The following is a 23,242-nucleotide window of genomic DNA, read 5'->3' on the forward strand; positions in this document are numbered from 1 at the left end:
CTGTTAGCCTCGTGGGGGTCCCAGAGCTCGGGCTCCAGCTAGAGCCCCAGTCGCTATACTGCAGTTAAACAGCCCCTTCATTTGAGGCCACGTCAGCTGGCACGGGCCAGCCGCAGGTGTCTAACTGCGTTGTAGACACCCTTTGTGGTTGTTTCCCCATCTGAGAAATGGGGATAATGAGACTTTGTGAAGTGCTTTGAGATCTACCGTTGGACAGCTCTAGACCAGAGTGAGGGATTATTACTAATCGCACGGACAGTAAAGATTTCCGTTAAACTGCACAAAAGCAGGGTGTGTTTATTCTTGATGTGCCACAGAGCTGACAGAACCCTGCCTTGGGATTCAGGAGAAATGGGTTTATTCCCGTCTCTGACCTGTTCGGTGACTTTCCACAAGTCACTTATACTCTCAGTGCTTCAGTTTCCTCTCCCAGATTCCTCTCCCTGTCTTGTCTATTTAGTCTGTGAACTGCTTGGGGCAGGGTCTCTCGCTGTGTGTCTGTGCAGAGCTTGGCCCAATGGGGCCCTGATCTCAGCTGGGGCAGGGATTGTTTCGCCCTGTGTGTCTGGGCTGCGTGAGGCACAATGGAGCCCGGATCTCAGCTGGAGCCTCTAACTGCTGATGTGATACGGTCATAAATATAAAGAAAAGGGTAGCATAAAATCCCTTCTTGGCAGCTGTACTGAATCACTTTATCTCTAAGGGGTTAAGTAGCTCAAATCATCTAGTGGGCACCTGACCAGAAGGACCAAGAAGATACTTGCAAATCGGGGGGGGAAGAGAATTTCTTTATTGTTGCCTCTCCAGACAGAGAGAGAGACCAAGCAGATACAACATCTCCTGAAAATATATCTGGAATGATCCATCTAAAATTACAGAAATTGTAAGTAAGGCAAGGAAATGCATTAGGTTATCTTTTGTTTTACCTTGTGAATTTTCCTATGCTACAAAGGTAGTTTTATTCCTGTTTTTGTAACTGTGAAGCTGAGTCCAAAGGGGTTTCCTCTGTGTTTTTAATCTTTTTATTATTCTGTAAAAAGTGACCTTCCATCCTGATTTTACAGGTGTGATTCTTTTCCTTTTTTCTTTATTATACAGTTCTTCTTTTAAGAACCTGATTGATTTTAGTGTCCCAAAGATAAAGGGTCTGGTCTGTACTCACATTGCTAAGGCAATTAGTAGGTATATTATTCTCAAGCCTCCCCAGGAAAGAGGGTGAAGGGGCTTGGTGGGATATTTTTTGGGGGACAGGGTTTCTAAGTGACCCTTACCTGAATTTTGTGTAAATCACTTGGTGGAGGCAGCAATATTGTCCAAGGACAAGGAAAGGAATTTATGCCTTAGGAAAGTTTTTAACCTAAACTGGTAGAATATAATCTTAGGGGGTCTTTCATGTGGTTCCCCACATCTGTATCCCAGAGTTCAGAGTGGGGAGGGGAACTATGACCGATAAAAAGATTATTTGTATCTTCCTGAGGCTTAGCACAGTGGTTAGCATGTGTGTGTGTGTGTGTGTCACTGTTCCCAGTTTGTCTCATCAGGAATGGTTCGTGGGGATTGCACCTGGCCAGAGAGAGAACAGCCCGGCTCTTTGATCTCTCTCCCCCATACTCCAGTGGGCTCGTGACAGACCCATTCTTCCCTAGGGCACAGACACCAGTACGGAGCCCTGCCCTTTATAGGCAGAGATCTGAGAAAAGCCCAGCGAGTGCAGTGCCCTTCCCCTAGACCACATCACCCCCTGGTGGGCAGAGTTTTCCCTCATTCTGGGGGAGCCCCTCCCCGGCAGACAGAGGGAAAGACAGGAATGATGACTGAAAAAGAGACACACTCACCTTGGCCTCAGCTCATTAGTCCTTGTGGGGAGGGGAGCTCACAGCCCTGGTGGGAGGATGCAGCTGCTGCCTCAGTTTCCCTCCTCAGTTGGGAGGAGCTATTCACATGAGGACTTATGTTTACAAAATAAAAGTTTCCCTTCTCGGAGCTGGTGTATTATTATACAAATATCTATGTACACACGTGTGTATACACACACACACACACACACCTATCCTAGCACGTTCCAGCCATCCCCTCCTGTCTGTGGCATCTCTTCACGCTCTCCCAGCGCTCAGGAGGGCCTGCACAACAGTCCTTCTCGCTGTACAGCAGAGTTCATACGTCCTTGCGCCAGGCTGCGGGGTTCACACCGGCCCCTTCATCGCATGGCTGCAGGGGCCACAGCACCTCCCGATGGCCCCAGCTGGTACACTGGCCTCTAGCCACAGCCCGTGCCAGGTTCCTGCCCTGGGCCCCTGACAGGAGGGACACAGCAGGCTTGGCTGCTCCCCTTCTGATTTCCAAGTCAGAAGATTCCTTCTCTGTGCCAGAGAGTGAGCTGGGGGATGCTGGCTAATCAGCATCCTCACCCCAGTCCCCAAATGGCCCAATGGGTGCCAGAGGCTCCAAGGGGAGGAGCTAGATGCTGTCTTTCAGCAAGCGTCTCTCTTCCTTGCTGCTGGGGCTGTCCCCTTTCGCCAGCCCCATCCAGTTCCCCAGTCATTGAGGCAGCTTGGGACAGCCCCGTTGAAAGGACAAGGTTCCGCCTCATCCAGGTCACAGTCACTTTGCTCTGCCTTCCGTTTTCTCCGCTGGTTTGAGGCAGATCCAGGGTCCCTCCCTAGAGCAGCCTGAACTGGTAATTTCGGCATTGTACACAAAAGCACATAGGCCTCCTCCCACTATTTTAAACCTGCAACAGCAACAAATAATAATAAAAAACCCTGCACAAGTATTAGAGCAGCTGTGACGTTGCACTCCATACGTTTTATGGAAATATGCTTATGAGTGTGTATATGATGGAATATGCTTTATGCAAAAGGTGTCTTGTAAGGTATCATAACAAAGGTTATAACCTACTGAATATATTACTCCTATTTGTAGGCATGTATCGTGGTATCTGAAGCTAGAAATATGAAGTATCACTCGGAGGTCCTATTAGAATTATGCAAAAAGTGTGGGCCATTCATGGTGGTTTAGAATCTTGATGGCTCCCACTGACTAGGACAATTGGTGGTAAATGGTTTATTTACCTGCAAACCTTCCTGCGTATGTTTGGGCCAACCCAGGAAGAATGGAGACTAGGGGCCTTACAGTGATGTGACCATGTCACATGGTAATGGAGCCCATCTTAATCCTTGTACTTTTCCATTGATGAGATGGGGATGGGGACAAGCACAGACAAAAGATTCCCACCTTGTGCCAAAGCTATAAAAGTGGGTGGAGCAGGAGAAAGGGGGTGGCCAGTCATGAGAAAACCCCTGCTTATCAATTTAGATGTCTGCTGGAACTAACAAGGACTGTACCAGGGGAAAGGATTGGGCCCAGACTAGGAAGGACTCTAGTCTGTGAAAGAAGCTTATTGGAACATCTTTGAGAGTGAGATATTACCTGTAATCAGTTTCTTAATGTATTAGGCTTAGACTTGTATGTTGCGTTTTATTTTGCTTGGTAACTTGCTTTGTTTTCTCTATTACTTGAAACCACTTAAATCCTACTTTTTATACTTAATAAAATCACTTTTGTTTCTTAATTAACCCAGAGTAAGTCATTAATACCTGGGGGGGGGCAAACAACTGTGCATATCACTCTATCAGTGATATAGAGGGCGGACAATTTATGAGTTTACCCTGTATATGCTTATGGAGAGTAAAATGGATTTATTTAGGGTTTGGATCCCATTGGGGGCTGGGTGTCTGGGTGCTGGAGACAGGTGACCTGCTGAGCTGTTTTCAGTTAAAGTCTGAAGTTTTGGGGGCGTGGACCAGGCCTGGGTCTGTGTTGCAGCAGGTTAGCGTGTCTGGCTCAACAAGGCAGGGTTCTGGAGTCCCAAGCTGGCAAGGAAAACAGGCTCAGAGGTAATTTTAGCACATCAGGTGACGGTCCCAAGGGGATCACAGTGACTGAACCCATCACAACTTCAACTAGCAGTGAAAATCCAGCCTCGAGCAAATCACCCCCAATCACTTGGTAAATCTATGCGAGAGCCAGGCACTGAACCCCTATTTCCCAAGTCACAGCCCCAGGCCTTAATCACACGGCCACACTGCTGTTTTAAATGCGAGCTGCAACATTTATGCTGTTAATAGAACTGAAATGGACCCACCAGTTGTTGAATTCAGTGCCATTCGTCCACATCCAGGGTTGGTCCGGTTCCCTCCGGAGGCCGATCCTGTGGTCAAAGCATCCTTTATAGCTCAGCAGAAAATCCTTTGTTAAAAATGTAAAAGCAAATACACGTTACACATCTCCGTCTCTGGGATCTCTACAACCTACACGGGATTCTCTGGGCTGCTACCCAGGGCGCTGGTCCAGGCTGGGAATTCTACACCAAGAAATGACATCCCAAACTCAGAGGCAGCACCCGTCCACTCCGTGAGTTATGGGTTGGTCATCTCACGCAGGGACATTGTGCTCAGACTAGTCTAGTGTATTTTGTACAGCTGGCTGAAGATTTTTCATCAATATTTCTGTGACAGAAAATGTGTTTCCTATAAAGTTGAAGTTTTCCTATGTTTAATTTTGATTTCCTTGAAAAGTTTCAATTTTCCACTGAGCGATGATTTTGTTTCGGGTCAGTTTGACATTCTTTCGTAGCCAGCTGAGTTACCAAGGTGCCTCATGGGAGTTATAGTTTGGGCCTCATACCTCCATTCTCTGCTATGGGTTGGTTTCCCCCAGACTAAATCTCCTATAATGCACCATGGTTTCCCTATTGGCTGAGCCACTGCTGGGAATCATGGGAGATTTAGTCCAACCTGGAATCTCAGCACACAGAAGGGGGCAGAAGGCACCCAAACGACAAACCCCATGAGGTGCTGTTCAATGTTGAACCATGCTAAAGCAAAATGTTTTGATTTGGTTTGACAAATCAAACTGCTTTGATATATGAATGAAAGAAATTGGTTTGATCAAATGTGGAAACCAGATATTTTCACACGTTTCTGGAACTAAATGCGAAGTAAAAAGTTTGTGAATTTCAGCTTCTTGTCCTAACTTATGATAGAGACAAATGTGAAAACATCAGAATTTTCCAACTAAATTCTGATTTTTGCAGCTACCTGGCTCAGTTTCTCAGCTGCATTCCAGACCTTTAGCACTCCTGCATTCTTACCAAATCCCGTGATTTTACTGAGAGTCTCATGCTGTTCGGTGTTTTTCTCAACACCCCAGCTCTTGGAGTCAGGTGATTACAAGAGACTCTCGTCTTCATAAAAAGAAAAGGAGGACTTGTGGCACCTTAGAGACTAACAAATTTATTTGAGCATAAGCTTTTGTGAGCTACAGCTCACTTCATCGGATGCATTTGGTGGAAAAACAAATGCATCCGATGAAGTGAGCTGTAGCTCACAAAAGCTTATGCTCTAATAAATTTGTTAGTCTCTAAGGTGCCACAAGTACTCCTTTTCAATTTGCGAATACAGACTAACACGGCTGCTACTCTGAAACTCGTCTTCATAAGTTTCTAGCCTTCATGGTTGCAGAGAAAAACTTGTAAATGTGACCCCTTAAAGCTACGACACCAGGAAACAAATTAAAAGCCTGGAGAGCTGTTATTTTAAAGTCAATCTCATGGTTTTCGGGGTCTCAATCCATGATTTTTGAACACTTGGGTTGGCAATGCTGCTCCTGTCACAATAAAGGGGCAGGAGAGCAACTGGATTCCCCTGCTGGGAATTCCCCTGGAGCAGAGGGTCGGCATATTAGCCCCACACTGTTCGGACTCAATCCCCAGTGAACGGGGAAGATGGAGAGTGGGTGGAGCACTCTGTACTCTGGCTATTCTGGGATGTGAGAAGTTGCCCTAAATTCAAGCAGCATCTAGGGCCCTGACAGCCCCAGGGCAAACCCAGCATAAAGACGCCTTTGCCATCCCCACCCTGTGCAGCCCAGGATCTGGGTCTCACCATTTCCTGCTGGGTGTCAATCACAGCCAGGGAGGCACCGAGTGCAGAGCAGTTGTTCTGGCTGTAGGTCCAGTTTCCTTCAGTCTCTGAGAAATAGTAACACTTCCCTAGGTACCCAATCCAGCCGTCTGGGCAGGCAGGACCAGCTGAACATGGCTCAGATTTCTTTGCTGGAGATGAGAAAGTAGCAGGGTGAGAGATCTGCCCGTCTCCCTCTGTAGCCACGGCAACAAGCCCCAGTTGACACCACACCATGGAACACCGCACACCCTCCACACCATGGGAAGCTGAGCTTGTGCTTAGACACATTCCCCTTTACAACAGGGAGAGGCCAGCACCCACCCACCAGCTCCCCACAGCAACACCAGCTGTGAATTTGGAGTCTCGTTTCCAACCCTGCTCTCCTTTGCTGGGGTCCCCATTTTGCCCCCTGCAGGCACAGACTGTGACACTGTATGAAATACGTGGAACACTTAGTGATATTATTGATACCAATATTATCAAATTACAAACGAGCTGGCCAGATAGGCCGTGTGAGGTAGCTGCGAAAATGTTACGATTTGTCAAGTACGATAACCTTGTTTATATGTTTGTATCACTTTTGTGTTACGAGTTCTAGATGTGTAGGGTATATCTGTATTTCCAAACTTGGGCTTTGTTTCTGGGTGACACCCCCAGACAGACTGGCATCAGCATTGTCTAGCCTGCTCAATGGCCCATCAAGGGTCATCGGCTGTACAATGAACCCATGGAAAGGAGACAGGGGCTACACCTTATGAGTCAGCAAGACACATAGGGGCAGGCCGATGGACAGAGAGCTTGAAGGCTTTTCCATGTCATGTGCTGTGAACCTTGTGTTTGGGACACAGGAAGTACCAGCCACACAGCAAAAGAACAGAAAGGGCAGCTGCACTGTCTCCATTTTGTTTTCAATCCTGCTTCTTACCTCTGGAGGAACTTTTCTGAAAACTGAAGCTCTGAACAAAGGACTGAATGACCCATCCAAGCCGTGGATGTGTTCCAGGGGGACTTTCCAGCCAGCAAACACCAATGCAGCTAAGAATCTGATCTGTGGACTTTGAAGTCTCTGTATCTATCTGACTGCTTGACCATTTAACAACTCTCTTCTTGTTCTTTCCTTTATAATGAACCTTTAGCTTTAGGTGCTAAAGGATTGACTGGAAGCATGGCATTTTGGGTAAGATCCAACCTAATCCTGACCTGGTAATGTGGCTGGCCCATTGGGATCAGAAGACCATTTTGTATAGTGAGCAGAGTTTTTAAATAACTTCTCACTGAAGTGGACCCACTGAATCCATCCACCGAGGAGGAGCAGGGTGGCTTTCAGGAAGGCTTGGATCCTCATTCCTGTGAAGCCGACCGGCTCTGCAAGAGTCTGGACTTTGGGGGAGTGCGTGGGCGGGAGGTGGCTTTTATAGACAGGAAAGGTGAGTGTAGACCCAGTGCTCAGAAGTGCTGTGCGTGATATAGCAATATAAAGTAAACTATTAAACAGGGACATATGCATCTCTGGGGGCAGAGGATCTGGGATTTCTCTGAGTAGCCAGTGTCAGGGGTGTCACAATGTCACAGGGGAATGCTGCAAAGGGATGCAGGGACTGAGGTGCAGCTATTGTTAATCTGCAAGACAAAGCTGGGGCTGGCCTAGCCTGGAGGAGAGGACTTCTGAGGCTGAAAGGCTGATGGGTTTAGGGAGCTGACAGCCAGCCAGGTGCAGGTACGGCTCCCTCTCACTGCAGGCAGGGGGGTAAGACGGTGACTCACTGCCCTGGGGTCTTTAGGTGACACAGCAGAGTTACCCAACAGCCAGTGGGACAATGAGGGTGGCGGAAACCCCATAGAAATGCTACGGGCTCAGCAGAGCTGATGTGACTGTTGAAACAGGGGTGGGCTGCGGGGGGGAGGGGGAGAGGAAGTGTGTGTGGGGGGGGATTATGACGTTTCCGAGCACTGAGTGTAAGGTGCAGAGACGGGGTCAGTGCGGGCTCCACACTCACCTGACACGGCGATGAGGACGACGATGATGATGCTCAGTAGGAGATTGAGAACGACACTCGGAACTGCCCAGCGATGTGCCCGTGATGTCAACCAAGACAGCAAACCTGTAATAGAAGGAGCCAGTAATGCTCAGGCTGCTGCTATGGCAGGGAGGACGGGGCCCTACACTGACTAACTGCCTCAGCTGGAGCTCCTTTAAAACCAGGGGATATTCTGCAAGTAGAGAGAGAAATTTAGAGTGAATGAAGTGAAAATTTTCATTCCAACTTGAGGCGGGGGGGGGGAGGAGAGAGTCCTTTCAACCTTTTTTGGGGGTCGGGGGGAGGGAGAGAGAATCGAAAAAATGTGGGTTTGAATTTGAGGTTTTCAGAGATTTCCCCGGCCCCTTGAAAATGTTTCCAGTGAAAGTATATATTTAAAAGGGGAGAGAATGGGGGGAGGAGACCCTGACATCCTAAATCAAAAATTGATTCTTCTCTTATTTTCTAACACAAAACTCCCCTCTCACCAAAATTTGTCCATCCGGAACGAAGACTGGCATTGTTTCCATTTGAAACCCTGAAAACTTCTGAACAAAACAATTGTGGAATTGTGGAAAAAAATTCTTGTTCAAAAAAGCACTTTCCACCCAGAAGACGTTGATGGAAAGTTGACCAGCCTGTCTAGCACTGATGGAGGAGGTGGGGTGACTATGCGGGGATTGAGCAGGGACCTCTGGAAAGAAAGACACAGACTGCTCCTGCCTGGGCTAAAGGCCGTGGTATCTTGAAGGCCGTAGCTGACTTGTGTCTTTCACAGGGACCGGCCACTGGACGAAGATAAAGGCCCGCATGGAGTTAATGCGGGGTGGAAAGAAGAAGTGTAAGAACCACCCAAAGAGGCAGCTGTACCTGTAGGGCAGATTGTGCAGCTTTCTCCACCCTGTGCGGGGACGGTCAAAGGAGTTGTTCTGTTTTCTTTCATTGGGGTTTCCTGGGAACCCAGGTCTGGCTCTGGCTCTGTTGTCTCAACAGAAGACAACTCGTTGCACATCTTCTCTCTCCCCGAAAGACTCATGGACTCCAAAACGGGAGACTCGTTCATCTGAGCCACCTTTCTGCAGCCACCAGTAACTAAGGCCTGTTCACAGTGGGTCTGCAGGTGCTGGCAGAGCCCTTCTTAAGGACAGTTTCAAAGCAGCTCACTCGATTACAGCTCAAGCGCGGTTTGGCTACGTGGGGTGATCAGAAAAACACCTTTCAAATATAATTTGATTGTGAGTTTTGTCCGAATACCCCGACCTGCCAGACGGTGTCTGGGTTGTTTTCGAATGAACTGTTTCAAAGCTTTCCTTGACACTGCTTTTATCCCCAGGGTCAAACAGGCCTTAGCAGGCACTGACCAAATCAACTCCAGGTCACTGAATCTTCCTTGTCCCGTCCTGTGGGGTCTGGCGAAACTCAAGGATTTACCTGTGGAGAGAATTGTCGGGTTACTCTGGCTGGCTTGTGTCGGTGTTTTATCTGCCCAGCCACAGCCCTGCGCAGCAGGCTCAGTTAGAGCTGACAGTGCTAGGACTACCTGCATTTCTCTATAGGGATTTGCATCTGAAGGATCCCAAAGCACTTGACAAACCCATGGATGCATGCGCTGGAGTGGGGTCAGTTCCATGTAGAGAGCGTGGGGCCAGATCCCGGTCTGGTGTGAATTGGGGCAGCTCCATTGAAATCACTGACCCTAGATCCCCAGTTGGTGAAATAAGCCATCGCTCCATTGCAATCAGTGGGGTAAGATCCCCAGCTCTGACTGGTTATGTCAGTTTATACAGTTTCTGCAGACACACCTGAATTGGCAAGAATGCATTTGCTTCCCCTTATGCAAATAGTTTACAAGAAGTCGTAATGGTTCAATTTGAGAGCCTGGAATTTTGGATGCGGGGTTGTGGGGGGACGGCAGTTCCCTCTCTCTGCCCTTGCGGGATGCCCCAGGAAGTCTCTGCATCCCTGGTTTCAGAGTAGCAGCCGTGTTAGTCTGTATTTGCAAAAAAAAAAAGGAGTACTTGTGGCACCTTAGAGACTAACAAATTTATTAGAGCATAAGCTTTCGTGAGCTACAGCTCACTGGGAGAGCAGCAGACACAGATTCCCAGCTGAGCCCTGTGACAGCAGCAGAGCTGCCAGCTGAGCAGATCTGAAGGGAGCGACTCCAACAGCAGCCAGCACCAGCTGCTTCAGCGGGGGGACAGGACACCCCTGTACTGGACAGCGATGGAATCACCTGCCCCCAGAGAGAGATTCTTTCCTCACCCCTATTGGTTAGAAGCTGGAGCTTGTATCTTGCCACTTAGAGCCCTTCCCGCTCCAGGTTATTTTCTAATATTAACTGTTATAACTCTGGATGGTCCCATTACCTCTATAAACGCCTAAGAGCTTGGCAGGATTCAGAAAAGAAGATCAATCAATGAGACCTTGTGGCAGCGAGTTCCACAGGCTAGCTGTGCCTTGTGTGAAAACTTAGTCCCTTGATCAGATTTGAATTTTCTGCCTTTTCGAGGCAGAGGGAGAAATGATTCAGATCCAGCTTTTGGGGGTCAGAATGAGAGCTGTTGCAAAATAGACTTGACAGCATCTGTCCCCTAGCGGAAATGAAATGTCATTTCGATCAAGCAATAAACAAACAGCTTTGTCAATGAACCAATAAAACACAGCTAAACAAACAGCCCCCTCCTCTCACAGCTCCTCTAGGGTATTAGCAGAGCCGTGGGGTCATGGGGGTCGGGGAAATGGCTACCTCAGCCAGCTGGGAATTGCCAGAGAGTCCCATTGTGTGACATAAAATGCTACAAGGGCAGGAATCTGGGAGAGAGAAAATGCAGCCGTTTCCCTGGTTAGAGTCTCCTGTGCTCATACAGGGATTCGGATTCTCCCCTACCTGACACCTTGTAACATCTCTGGTGGAAAGACGTGTCAGGACCGGAGGGGCCTTAACGAGCGGGAGGCGGGTCTAAGGAGACCGTCCAATGGGCAGCAGGATCCCAAGCTGCTGCTGCCGCCCCCAGCCCCCTGGGCTGCTTCTCGGGCCCCTCTGGATCGGGCCCGGCTCCGCTCCCCAGCCCTAGCCCTGCGTCCCCCCCCCCCCCCGCACCACAGACTCCCCACCCCCACCCCCACCCCCTTCCCCAGCCCAGCTCGGGTCCCTGCTCTGCTGCCCGCCTCCCCCGGGGCGGTCTCTGCTCACACAGAGGACAGGACCCAGCCTGGCCTCCCGACTCCCTGATTAGCCTGCTCGCCCTGTCAATCAGGCGGACTAGGAGCCATGGCCTCTCCCCATTGGTCCTGGGGACTGTCAATCTCAGGGTCCTGGTTTCCCGGTGTTTGTGAGGGGACAACAGTCGCCGCCCGCACCCGGCCACTCACAGACCCGGTAACCGCCCCCCCCCCGCGCCCTGCAGACAACCCCCTCCCCTCCCCTCCCCCCCCGCCCTGCAGACAAACTCCCTCCCCTGCCCCCGTGCCCTGCAGACAACCCCCTCCCCTCCCCTCCCCTCCCCCCCCGCCCTGCAGACAAACCCCCTCCCCTCCCCCCGCGCCCTGCAGACAACCCCCTCCCCTCCCCTCCCCCCCGCGCCCTGCAGACAACCCCCTCCCCTCCCTTCCCCTCCCGCCCTGCAGACAACCCCCTCCCCTCCCCCCCGCCCTGCAGACAACCCCCCCCGCGCCCTGCAAACAACCCCTCCCTTCCCCTCCCCCCCCCGCGCCCTGCAGACAACCCCCTCCCTCCCCTCCCCGCCAAATCAACTCCAGGTCACTGAATCTTCCTTGTCCCGTCCTGTGGGGTCTGGGGAAACTCAAGGGTTTCCCTGGGGAGAGAATTGTCGGGTTACTCTGGCTGGCTTGTGTCGGTGTTTTATCTGCCCAGCCACAGCCCCGCGCTCGGGGGGGGACGCACCGTCCGGCTGCGCTCGGAGCAGGATCCGGAGCAGTGAATAACGGGGGCCAGCCAAGGGGGGACTCTGGGCAAAGGGCCGAGCTCGCCCAGACGCCCCCGAGCACGGGTCCGTGCAGGCCGGCGGGGGGGACCTGGGAGCTACCAGGAACCGCCCGGATGCTCCAGAAAAGACGCGGCGGGGGACGAAGCGGCACGTCGGGGCCGGGGAGCGCAGGGGCGGCTGGAAAGACGCGACAGGAGCGAGGGGCCTTAACGAGCGGGCGGCGGGGGGGGGACACGTCTTTCCACCCGCGCCTGCGCTCTCCGCGCTTCGGCCCAAACACGCCTCTTGTTTTTGCTGATACACACGAACATCCCCCCCCCCCCCCGAAACCGGACATACCAGAGACGCTGTTTGTGAGGTTCCCTGCCGCAGAGCGGGCTGATGCGTCTCCTTTAACCTTTCCCGCTTTTCCTGATTCTTTTTCAAATTAATTTATATTAATTGCTGATTAAACAACTTGCATTTGCTTTAACTGGTATGTAATGGTCAGGGGGTCACAGACGTGCCCAGTGCAGAGAGACCCCCGGAGTGGGGACGCCCTAGCCCCGGTCCCAAGTGACCACAGCAGGGCTGGGGGTCGAGCCTGTTAGGGGGCGTATTCCTTCACCCTCTTATTTCCCTGGTCCTTCTCGCATGACCAGAGAGCAACAATACCCCAAATCCAAAGGTGCAATAAACAATTTGATGTTTATTGGGGTGAACTTCCAGCAAGCGTGATTCCAGTTTCCTTCCTTAGTGTCCCCTTCCCAGCTCTGACACCACAGAGCCTTACCTGTGTCCCTGTTCCCATTCCCCCCCTTAGCAAAACATGATTCCAATTTCCTCACCCCCATTCCCTGTTCCCATTCCCACCCCCACACACACACACTTCCCGATTGACTGCAGACTATAGTAAAACTTGAGTTCCGCTTAGCTGTACCTTAACCAATCATTTTCCTGAAATTTAACTAACCAATCCTAACATATTGTAACATGATTATGTAACCAATTATATCCCACCACCTTCATTAGTTTACACCCAGCAAAATTAATTATACAGCAGACAGAAACAATCGCAGAACCAGGCAGAGGTTATACAGACAAACAATGGCAAAGTGGGAACTATAATGACAAAACAATACAGAAGTGAGGATTTCAGGTCCCAGCTATTGATAAGTGAGTTCTTGCCAGACAAGATGCTCTCAAACTAAGTTTCCTTTTACATCTTCTAGGCACTTCCCTTTCTCTGGAGGCGATGGGCATTATCAGGACAGGATTGTATCCTCACAGCCCAATAGCACCTGATTTCAATGTTGGGATGTGAGGAGGTGACCGGTCACTTCCCAGCTTATGGCTGCCCCTGCTGCTTAGCCAAAGGCCTCAGCCTAAGAACAGGGCCTCAGACTGTCGCAGTAAGAGAAGGACCTTACGCTGGCAGACCGTGATTTTGATTTTTATACCTCTATAACTAGCCAAGTGATAGGAATACACCTAAAATTCTTAGAGTACAGGCCTTTACAGACAGGCCTGAATATTTATATCCTAACAGAGCCCCCCAGGAATCCTGGGCCCAGCCTTGTTGGGGTTACAAGGACTCTGCCAGACAGGAGAGTGGAAGGGGAGTCCTCGAGGGCAGGGAGGCCTCTGGGTAAAGGAAGTGGGATCGAGGAGTCAGATCCTTCCACTAGCCCATTTCACCGGGGTCGTGCAGAAGCTAGGAAAGTTCCCCACAGTAGCAGGAGCATTCCCCCGCTTACATATGGGGCAGGGTGCACTGGGGACAGGGGCAATGATGCCCCTGGGCTTGGCATAGTGAACAGCCTGGGATGTGTCTGCCCTGCAAAGCCAGGTGGGGTCTGATCTCTCCACCCCAAGGTAGAGACGCAGGGTTTTGCCCTGGGGTCAGAGCCTTGGTGCTGCCTCCATTAGATGCAGTTGCTGGGGCCGCCTGCTGCCCGGAGCTGTCGCATTCACTCTCTGGGCTCCTGCTCTGTTATTCTGGCGCTGTCTGTCCCAGCAGATGAGGTCTCTCCTGCAAACACCGGCCCAGGCAGCAGCTCCTGCTTCTCTCCCTGCAAGAGCAGATCCACAGAGACACTGGAGAGTAGTTGTCAGTTGCATTGGCTGGACTCTAGTTACTGATTATTGAACTGCTGCCCCAGCCTGTGTGTGTGTGTTCGCTGTGTTAGTCTGTTATGTGGTTTGCAAATGAAATTCACCACGTCTGTAGAGCCTGGATCCTGTGAGCAGCCAGGGACAAATGCCCCCTGGGGCAGATGGGTGCTGTGAGGAGGGTGGGCTGCTCCTCTCATTGTGTGACGCAGGAGGGGGTTGGGGACAGCTCTAGGCAGGTGGCAGAGATGTTACAAGGTGTCAGGTAGGGGAGAATCCGAATCCCTGTATGAGCACAGGAGACTCTAACCAGGGAAACGGCTGCATTTTCTCTCTCCCAGATTCCTGCCCTTGTAGCATTTTATGTCACACAATGGGACTCTCTGGCAATTCCCAGCTGGCTGAGGTAGCCATTTCCCCGACCCCCATGACCCCACGGCTCTGCTAATACCCTAGAGGAGCTGTGAGAGGAGGGGGCTGTTTGTTTAGCTGTGTTTTATTGGTTCATTGACAAAGCTGTTTGTTTATTGCTTGATCGAAATGACATTTCATTTCCGCTAGGGGACAGATGCTGTCAAGTCTATTTTGCAACAGCTCTCATTCTGACCCCCAAAAGCTGGATCTGAATCATTTCTCCCTCTGCCTCGAAAAGGCAGAAAATTCAAATCTGATCAAGGGACTAAGTTTTCACACAAGGCACAGCTAGCCTGTGGAACTCGCTGCCACAAGGTCTCATTGATTGATCTTCTTTTCTGAATCCTGCCAAGCTCTTAGGCGTTTATAGAGGTAATGGGACCATCCAGAGTTATAACAGTTAATATTAGAAAATAACCTGGAGCGGGAAGGGCTCTAAGTGGCAAGATACAAGCTCCAGCTTCTAACCAATAGGGGTGAGGAAAGAATCTCTCTCTGGGGGCAGGTGATTCCATCGCTGTCCAGTACAGGGCTGTCCTGTCCCCCCGCTGAAGCAGCTGGTGCTGGCTGCTGTTGGAGTCGCTCCCTTCAGATCTGCTCAGCTGGCAGCTCTGCTGCTGTCACAGGGCTCAGCTGGGAATCTGTGTCTGCTGCTCTCCCAGTGAGCTGTAGCTCACGAAAGCTTATGCTCTAATAAATTTGTTAGTCTCTAAGGTGCCACAAGTACTCCTTTTTTTTTTTTGCAAATACAGACTAACACGGCTGCTACTCTGAAACCAGGGATGCAGAGACTTCCTGGGGCATCCCGCAAGGGCAGAGAGAGGGAACTGCCATCCCCCCACAACCCCGCATCCAAAATTCCAGGCTCTCAAATTGAACCATTACGACTTCTTGTAAACTATTTGCATAAGGGGAAGCAAATGCATTCTTGCCAATTCAGGTGTGTCTGCAGAAACTGTATAAACTGACATAACCAGTCAGAGCTGGGGATCTTACCCCACTGATTGCAATGGAGCGATGGCTTATTTCACCAACTGGGGATCTAGGGTCAGTGATTTCAATGGAGCTGCCCCAATTCACACCAGACCGGGATCTGGCCCCACGCTCTCTACATGGAACTGACCCCACTCCAGCGCATGCATCCATGGGTTTGTCAAGTGCTTTGGGATCCTTCAGATGCAAATCCCTATAGAGAAATGCAGGTAGTCCTAGCACTGTCAGCTCTAACTGAGCCTGCTGCGCAGGGCTGTGGCTGGGCAGATAAAACACCGACACAAGCCAGCCAGAGTAACCCGACAATTCTCTCCACAGGTAAATCCTTGAGTTTCGCCAGACCCCACAGGACGGGACAAGGAAGATTCAGTGACCTGGAGTTGATTTGGTCAGTGCCTGCTAAGGCCTGTTTGACCCTGGGGATAAAAGCAGTGTCAAGGAAAGCTTTGAAACAGTTCATTCGAAAACAACCCAGACACCGTCTGGCAGGTCGGGGTATTCGGACAAAACTCACAATCAAATTATATTTGAAAGGTGTTTTTCTGATCACCCCACGTAGCCAAACCGCGCTTGAGCTGTAATCGAGTGAGCTGCTTTGAAACTGTCCTTAAGAAGGGCTCTGCCAGCACCTACAGACCCACTGTGAACAGGCCTTAGTTACTGGTGGCTGCAGAAAGGTGGCTCAGATGAACGAGTCTCCCGTTTTGGAGTCCATGAGTCTTTCGGGGAGAGAGAAGATGTGCAACGAGTTGTCTTCTGTTGAGACAACAGAGCCAGAGCCAGACCTGGGTTCCCAGGAAACCCCAATGAAAGAAAACAGAACAACTCCTTTGACCGTCCCCGCACAGGGTGGAGAAAGCTGCACAATCTGCCCTACAGGTACAGCTGCCTCTTTGGGTGGTTCTTACACTTCTTCTTTCCACCCCGCATTAACTCCATGCGGGCCTTTATCTTCGTCCAGTGGCCGGTCCCTGTGAAAGACACAAGTCAGCTACGGCCTTCAAGATACCACGGCCTTTAGCCCAGGCAGGAGCAGTCTGTGTCTTTCTTTCCAGAGGTCCCTGCTCAATCCCCGCATAGTCACCCCACCTCCTCCATCAGTGCTAGACAGGCTGGTCAACTTTCCATCAACGTCTTCTGGGTGGAAAGTGCTTTTTTGAACAAGAATTTTTTTCCACAATTCCACAATTGTTTTGTTCAGAAGTTTTCAGGGTTTCAAATGGAAACAATGCCAGTCTTCGTTCCGGATGGACAAATTTTGGTGGGAGGGGAGTTTTGTGTTAGAAAATAAGAGAAGAATCAATTTTTGATTTAGGATGTCAGGGTCTCCTCCCCCCATTCTCTCCCCTTTTAAATATGTACTTTCACTGGAAACATTTTCAAGGGGCCGGGGAAATCTCTGAAAACCTCAAATTCAAACCCACATTTTTTCGATTCTCTCTCCCTCCCCCCAACCCCCAAAAAAGGTTGAAAGGACTCTCTCCTCCCCCCCGCCTCAAGTTGGAATGAAAATTTTCACTTCATTCACTCTAAATTTCTCTCTCTACTTGCAGAATATCCCCTGGTTTTAAAGGAGCTCCAGCTGAGGCAGTTAGTCAGTGTAGGGCCCCGTCCTCCCTGCCATAGCAGCAGCCTGAGCATTACTGGCTCCTTCTATTACAGGTTTGCTGTCTTGGTTGACATCACGGGCACATCGCTGGGCAGTTCCGAGTGTCGTTCTCAATCTCCTACTGAGCATCATCATCGTCGTCCTCATCGCCGTGTCAGGTGAGTGTGGAGCCCGCACTGACCCCGTCTCTGCACCTTACACTCAGTGCTCGGAAACGTCATAATCCCCCCCCCCACACACACTTCCTCTCCCCCTCCCCCCCGCAGCCCACCCCTGTTTCAACAGTCACATCAGCTCTGCTGAGCCCGTAGCATTTCTATGGGGTTTCCGCCACCCTCATTGTCCCACTGGCTGTTGGGTAACTCTGCTGTGTCACCTAAAGACCCCAGGGCAGTGAGTCACCGTCTTACCCCCCTGCCTGCAGTGAGAGGGAGCCGTACCTGCACCTGGCTGGCTGTCAGCTCCCTAAACCCATCAGCCTTTCAGCCTCAGAAGTCCTCTCCTCCAGGCTAGGCCAGCCCCAGCTTTGTCTTGCAGATTAACAATAGCTGCACCTCAGTCCCTGCATCCCTTTGCAGCATTCCCCTGTGACATTGTGACACCCCTGACACTGGCTACTCAGAGAAATCCCAGATCCTCTGCCCCCAGAGATGCATATGTCCCTGTTTAATAGTTTTACTTTATATTGCTATATCACGCACAGCACTTCTGAGCACTGGGTCTACACTCACCTTTCCTGTCTATAAAAGCCACCTCCCGCCCACGCACTCCCCCAAAGTCCAGACTCTTGCAGAGCCGGTCGGCTTCACAGGAATGAGGATCCAAGCCTTCCTGAAAGCCACCCTGCTCCTCCTCGGTGGATGGATTCAGTGGGTCCACTTCAGTGAGAAGTTATTTAAAAACTCTGCTCACTATACAAAATGGTCTTCTGATCCCAATGGGCCAGCCACATTACCAGGTCAGGATTAGGTTGGATCTTACCCAAAATGCCATGCTTCCAGTCAATCCTTTAGCACCTAAAGCTAAAGGTTCATTATAAAGGAAAGAACAAGAAGAGAGTTGTTAAATGGTCAAGCAGTCAGATAGATACAGAGACTTCAAAGTCCACAGATCAGATTCTTAGCTGCATTGGTGTTTGCTGGCTGGAAAGTCCCCCTGGAACACATCCACGGCTTGGATGGGTCATTCAGTCCTTTGTTCAGAGCTTCAGTTTTCAGAAAAGTTCCTCCAGAGGTAAGAAGCAGGATTGAAAACAAAATGGAGACGGTGCAGCTGCCCTTTCTGTTCTTTTGCTGTGTGGCTGGTACTTCCTGTGTCCCAAACACAAGGTTCACAGCACATGACATGGAAAAGCCTTCAAGCTCTCTGTCCATCGGCCTGCCCCTATGTGTCTTGCTGACTCATAAGGTGTAGCCCCTGTCTCCTTTCCATGGGTTCATTGTACAGCCGATGACCCTTGATGGGCCATTGAGCAGGCTAGACAATGCTGATGCCAGTCTGTCTGGGGGTGTCACCCAGAAACAAAGCCCAAGTTTGGAAATACAGATATACCCTACACATCTAGAACTCGTAACACAAAAGTGATACAAACATATAAACAAGGTTATTGTACTTGACAAATCGTAACATTTTCGCAGCTACCTCACACGGCCTATCTGGCCAGCTCGTTTGTAATTTGATAATATTGGTATCAATAATATCACTAAGTGTTCCACGTATTTCATAGAGTGTCACAGTCTGTGCCTGCAGGGGGCAAAATGGGGACCCCAGCAAAGGAGAGCAGGGTTGGAAACGAGACTCCAAATTCACAGCTGGTGTTGCTGTGGGGAGCTGGTGGGTGGGCGCTGGCCTCTCCCTGTTGTAAAGGGGAATGTGTCTAAGCACAAGCTCAGCTTCCCATGGTGTGGAGGGTGTGCGGTGTTCCATGGTGTGGTGTCAACTGGGGCTTGTTGCCGTGGCTACAGAGGGAGACGGGCAGATCTCTCACCCTGCTACTTTCTCATCTCCAGCAAAGAAATCTGAGCCATGTTCAGCTGGTCCTGCCTGCCCAGACGGCTGGATTGGGTACCTAGGGAAGTGTTACTATTTCTCAGAGACTGAAGGAAACTGGACCTACAGCCAGAACAACTGCTCTGCACTCGGTGCCTCCCTGGCTGTGATTGACACCCAGCAGGAAATGGTGAGACCCAGATCCTGGGCTGCACAGGGTGGGGATGGCAAAGGCGTCTTTATGCTGGGTTTGCCCTGGGGCTGTCAGGGCCCTAGATGCTGCTTGAATTTAGGGCAACTTCTCACATCCCAGAATAGCCAGAGTACAGAGTGCTCCACCCACTCTCCATCTTCCCCGTTCACTGGGGATTGAGTCCGAACAGTGTGGGGCTAATATGCCGACCCTCTGCTCCAGGGGAATTCCCAGCAGGGGAATCCAGTTGCTCTCCTGCCCCTTTATTGTGACAGGAGCAGCATTGCCAACCCAAGTGTTCAAAAATCATGGATTGAGACCCCGAAAACCATGAGATTGACTTTAAAATAACAGCTCTCCAGGCTTTTAATTTGTTTCCTGGTGTCGTAGCTTTAAGGGGTCACATTTACAAGTTTTTCTCTGCAACCATGAAGGCTAGAAACTTATGAAGACGAGTTTCAGAGTAGCAGCCGTGTTAGTCTGTATTCGCAAATTGAAAAGGAGTACTTGTGGCACCTTAGAGACTAACAAATTTATTAGAGCATAAGCTTTTGTGAGCTACAGCTCACTTCATCGGATGCATTTGTTTTTCCACCAAATGCATCCGATGAAGTGAGCTGTAGCTCACAAAAGCTTATGCTCAAATAAATTTGTTAGTCTCTAAGGTGCCACAAGTCCTCCTTTTCTTTTTATGAAGACGAGAGTCTCTTGTAATCACCTGACTCCAAGAGCTGGGGTGTTGAGAAAAACACCGAACAGCATGAGACTCTCAGTAAAATCACGGGATTTGGTAAGAATGCAGGAGTGCTAAAGGTCTGGAATGCAGCTGAGAAACTGAGCCAGGTAGCTGCAAAAATCAGAATTTAGTTGGAAAATTCTGATGTTTTCACATTTGTCTCTATCATAAGTTAGGACAAGAAGCTGAAATTCACAAACTTTTTACTTCGCATTTAGTTCCAGAAACGTGTGAAAATATCTGGTTTCCACATTTGATCAAACCAATTTCTTTCATTCATATATCAAAGCAGTTTGATTTGTCAAACCAAATCAAAACATTTTGCTTTAGCATGGTTCAACATTGAACAGCACCTCATGGGGTTTGTCGTTTGGGTGCCTTCTGCCCCCTTCTGTGTGCTGAGATTCCAGGTTGGACTAAATCTCCCATGATTCCCAGCAGTGGCTCAGCCAATAGGGAAACCATGGTGCATTATAGGAGATTTAGTCTGGGGGAAACCAACCCATAGCAGAGAATGGAGGTATGAGGCCCAAACTATAACTCCCATGAGGCACCTTGGTAACTCAGCTGGCTACAAAAGAATGTCAAACTGACCCGAAACAAAATCATCGCTCAGTGGAAAATTGAAACTTTTCAAGGAAATCAAAATTAAACATAGGAAAACTTCAACTTTATAGGAAACACATTTTCTGTCACAGAAATATTGATGAAAAATCTTCAGCCAGCTGTACAAAATACACTAGACTAGTCTGAGCACAATGTCCCTGCGTGAGATGACCAACCCATAACTCACGGAGTGGACGGGTGCTGCCTCTGAGTTTGGGATGTCATTTCTTGGTGTAGAATTCCCAGCCTGGACCAGCGCCCTGGGTAGCAGCCCAGAGAATCCCGTGTAGGTTGTAGAGATCCCAGAGACGGAGATTTGTAACGTGTATTTGCTTTTACATTTTTAACAAAGGATTTTCTGCTGCGCTATAAAGGACGCTTTGACCACTGGATCGGCCTCCGGAGGGAACTGGACCAGCCCTGGATGTGGACGAATGGCACTGAATTCAACAACTGGTGGGTCCATTTCAGTTCTATTAACAGCATAAATGTTGCAGCTCGCATTTAAAACAGCAGTGTGGCCGTGTGATTAAGGCCTGGGGCTGTGACTTGGGAAATAGGGGTTCAGTGCCTGGCTCTCGCATAAATTTACCAAGTGATTGGGGGTGAATTGCTCGAGGCTGGATTTTCACTGCTAGTTGAAGCTGTGATGGGTTCAGTCACTGTGATCCCCTTGGGACCGTCACCTGATGTGCTAAAATTACCTCTGAGCCTGTTTTCCTTGCCAGCTTGGGACTCCAGAACCCTGCCTTGTTGAGCCAGACACGCTAACCTGCTGCAACACAGACCCAGGCCTGGTCCACGCCCCCAAAACTTCAGAGTTTAACTGAAAACAGCTCAGCAGGTCACCTGTCTCCAGCACCCAGACACCCAGCCCCCAATGGGATCCAAACCCTAAATAAATCCATTTTACTCTCCATAAGCATATACAGGGTAAACTCATAAATTGTCCGCCCTCTATATCACTGATAGAGTGATATGCACAGTTGTTTGCCCCCCCCCCAGGTATTAATGACTTACTCTGGGTTAATTAAGAAACAAAAGTGATTTTATTAAGTATAAAAAGTAGGATTTAAGTGGTTTCAAGTAATAGAGAAAACAAAGCAAGTTACCAAGCAAAATAAAACGCAACATACAAGTCTAAGCCTAATACATTAAGAAACTGATTACAGGTAATATCTCACTCTCAAAGATGTTCCAATAAGCTTCTTTCACAGACTAGAGTCCTTCCTAGTCTGGGCCCAATCCTTTCCCCTGGTACAGTCCTTGTTAGTTCCAGCAGACATCTAAATTGATAAGCAGGGGTTTTCTCATGACTGGCCACCCCCTTTCTCCTGCTCCACCCACTTTTATAGCTTTGGCACAAGGTGGGAATCTTTTGTCTGTGCTTGTCCCCATCCCCATCTCATCAATGGAAAAGTACAAGGATTAAGATGGGCTCCATTACCATGTGACATGGTCACATCACTGTAAGGCCCCTAGTCTCCATTCTTCCTGGGTTGGCCCAAACATACGCAGGAAGGTTTGCAGGTAAATAAACCATTTACCACCAATTGTCCTAGTCAGTGGGAGCCATCAAGATTCTAAACCACCATGAATGGCCCACACTTTTTGCATAATTCTAATAGGACCTCCGAGTGATACTTCATATTTCTAGCTTCAGATACAACGATACATGCCTACAAATAGGAGTAATATATTCAGTAGGTTATAACCTTTGTTATGATACCTTACAAGACACCTTTTGCATAAAGCATATTCCATCATATACACACTCATAAGCATATTTCCATAAAACGTATGGAGTGCAACGTCACAGCTGCTCTAATACTTGTGCAGGGTTTTTTATTATTATTTGTTGCTGTTGCAGGTTTAAAATAGTGGGAGGAGGCCTATGTGCTTTTGTGTACAATGCCGAAATTACCAGTTCAGGCTGCTCTAGGGAGGGACGCTGGATCTGCCTCAAACCAGCGGAGAAAACGGAAGGCAGAGCAAAGTGACTGTGACCTGGATGAGGCGGAACCTTGTCCTTTCAACGGGGCTGTCCCAAGCTGCCTCAATGACTGGGGAACTGGATGGGGCTGGCGAAAGGGGACAGCCCCAGCAGCAAGGAAGAGAGACGCTTGCTGAAAGACAGCATCTAGCTCCTCCCCTTGGAGCCTCTGGCACCCATTGGGCCATTTGGGGACTGGGGTGAGGATGCTGATTAGCCAGCATCCCCCAGCTCACTCTCTGGCACAGAGAAGGAATCTTCTGACTTGGAAATCAGAAGGGGAGCAGCCAAGCCTGCTGTGTCCCTCCTGTCAGGGGCCCAGGGCAGGAACCTGGAACAGGCTGTGGCTAGAGGCCAGTGTACCAGCTGGGGCCATCGGGAGGTGCTGTGGCCCCTGCAGCCATGCGATGAAGGGGCCGGTGTGAACCCCGCAGCCTGGCGCAAGGACGTATGAACTCTGCTGTACAGCGAGAAGGACTGTTGTGCAGGCCCTGCTGAGCGCTGGGAGAGCGTGAAGAGATGCCACAGACAGGAGGGGATGGCTGGAACGTGCTAGGATAGGTGTGTGTGTGTGTGTGTGTGTGTGTGTGTGTATACACACGTGTGTACATAGATATTTGTATAATAATACACCAGCTCCGAGAAGGGAAACTTTTATTTTGCAAACATAAGTCCTCATGTGAA

The 23,242-nt window shown here is 49.8% G+C and overlaps 2 protein-coding genes across 8 annotated transcripts; one reads left to right on the plus strand and one right to left on the minus strand.

Moving 5' to 3' along the window:
• Nucleotides 1–1,954: 1,954 nt before the first annotated feature.
• LOC119842889 (early activation antigen CD69-like) lies at nt 1,955–10,998 on the minus strand. Of its 5 annotated transcripts, none has more exons than XM_038371631.2 (6): nt 10,875–10,998; nt 8,855–9,415; nt 7,964–8,068; nt 5,946–6,115; nt 4,145–4,248; nt 1,955–2,731 (listed from the first exon to the last, which is right to left on the minus strand). In XM_038371631.2, exons 2-6 carry the CDS (start codon nt 9,045–9,047, stop codon nt 2,602–2,604), a joined length of 702 nt encoding a protein of 233 aa, XP_038227559.1. In that variant the 5' UTR covers nt 9,048–9,415; nt 10,875–10,998; the 3' UTR covers nt 1,955–2,601. The 5 variants fall into 5 exon arrangements, with proteins under 5 accessions (XP_038227559.1, XP_043353033.1, XP_043353034.1 ...); XM_043497098.1 differs by lacking the exon at nt 10,875–10,998 and adding an exon at nt 9,525–9,946 and having other exon boundaries at nt 5,946–6,121; XM_043497099.1 differs by lacking the exon at nt 10,875–10,998 and adding an exon at nt 9,787–9,945 and having other exon boundaries at nt 5,946–6,121.
• A 4,222-nt stretch (nt 10,999–15,220) lies between these two features.
• On the plus strand, nt 15,221–23,200 carry LOC119842890 (early activation antigen CD69-like). Of its 3 annotated transcripts, XM_043497096.1 has the most exons (6): nt 15,247–15,379; nt 15,751–16,311; nt 17,095–17,199; nt 19,045–19,220; nt 20,918–21,021; nt 22,436–23,200. In XM_043497096.1, the coding sequence occupies exons 2-6, from the start codon at nt 16,119–16,121 to the stop codon at nt 22,563–22,565; spliced, it is 708 nt and encodes a 235-aa protein (XP_043353031.1). In that variant the 5' UTR covers nt 15,247–15,379; nt 15,751–16,118; the 3' UTR covers nt 22,566–23,200. The 3 variants fall into 3 exon arrangements, with proteins under 3 accessions (XP_043353030.1, XP_038227563.1, XP_043353031.1); XM_043497095.1 differs by having other exon boundaries at nt 15,221–16,311; XM_038371635.2 differs by having other exon boundaries at nt 15,237–16,311; nt 19,051–19,220.
• Nucleotides 23,201–23,242: the final 42 nt, after the last annotated feature.

The sequence above is a fragment of the Dermochelys coriacea genome, chromosome 14 (genome assembly GCF_009764565.3).
Source record: "Dermochelys coriacea isolate rDerCor1 chromosome 14, rDerCor1.pri.v4, whole genome shotgun sequence".
Classification (NCBI taxonomy): Eukaryota; Metazoa; Chordata; order Testudines; family Dermochelyidae; genus Dermochelys; species Dermochelys coriacea.

Bases quoted from the DNA above. Each gene is read 5' to 3' on its own strand.
- LOC119842889 (XM_043497098.1), bottom strand. From the start codon at position 9,047: ATGAACGAGTCTCCCGTTTTGGAGTCCATGAGTCTTTCGGGGAGAGAG. The intron at 6,122-7,963 runs GTGAGTGTGGAG...CTACTTTCTCAT, and splicing joins CGTCCTCATCGCCGTGTCAG to CTCCAGCAAAGAAATCTGAG. The intron at 4,249-5,945 runs GTGAGACCCAGA...TTTTTAACAAAG, and splicing joins TTGACACCCAGCAGGAAATG to GATTTTCTGCTGAGCTATAA.
- LOC119842890 (XM_043497095.1), top strand. From the start codon at position 16,119: ATGAACGAGTCTCCCGTTTTGGAGTCCATGAGTCTTTCGGGGAGAGAG. The intron at 16,312-17,094 runs GTACAGCTGCCT...CTTCTATTACAG, and splicing joins CTGCACAATCTGCCCTACAG to GTTTGCTGTCTTGGTTGACA. The intron at 19,221-20,917 runs GTGAGACCCAGA...TTTTTAACAAAG, and splicing joins TTGACACCCAGCAGGAAATG to GATTTTCTGCTGCGCTATAA.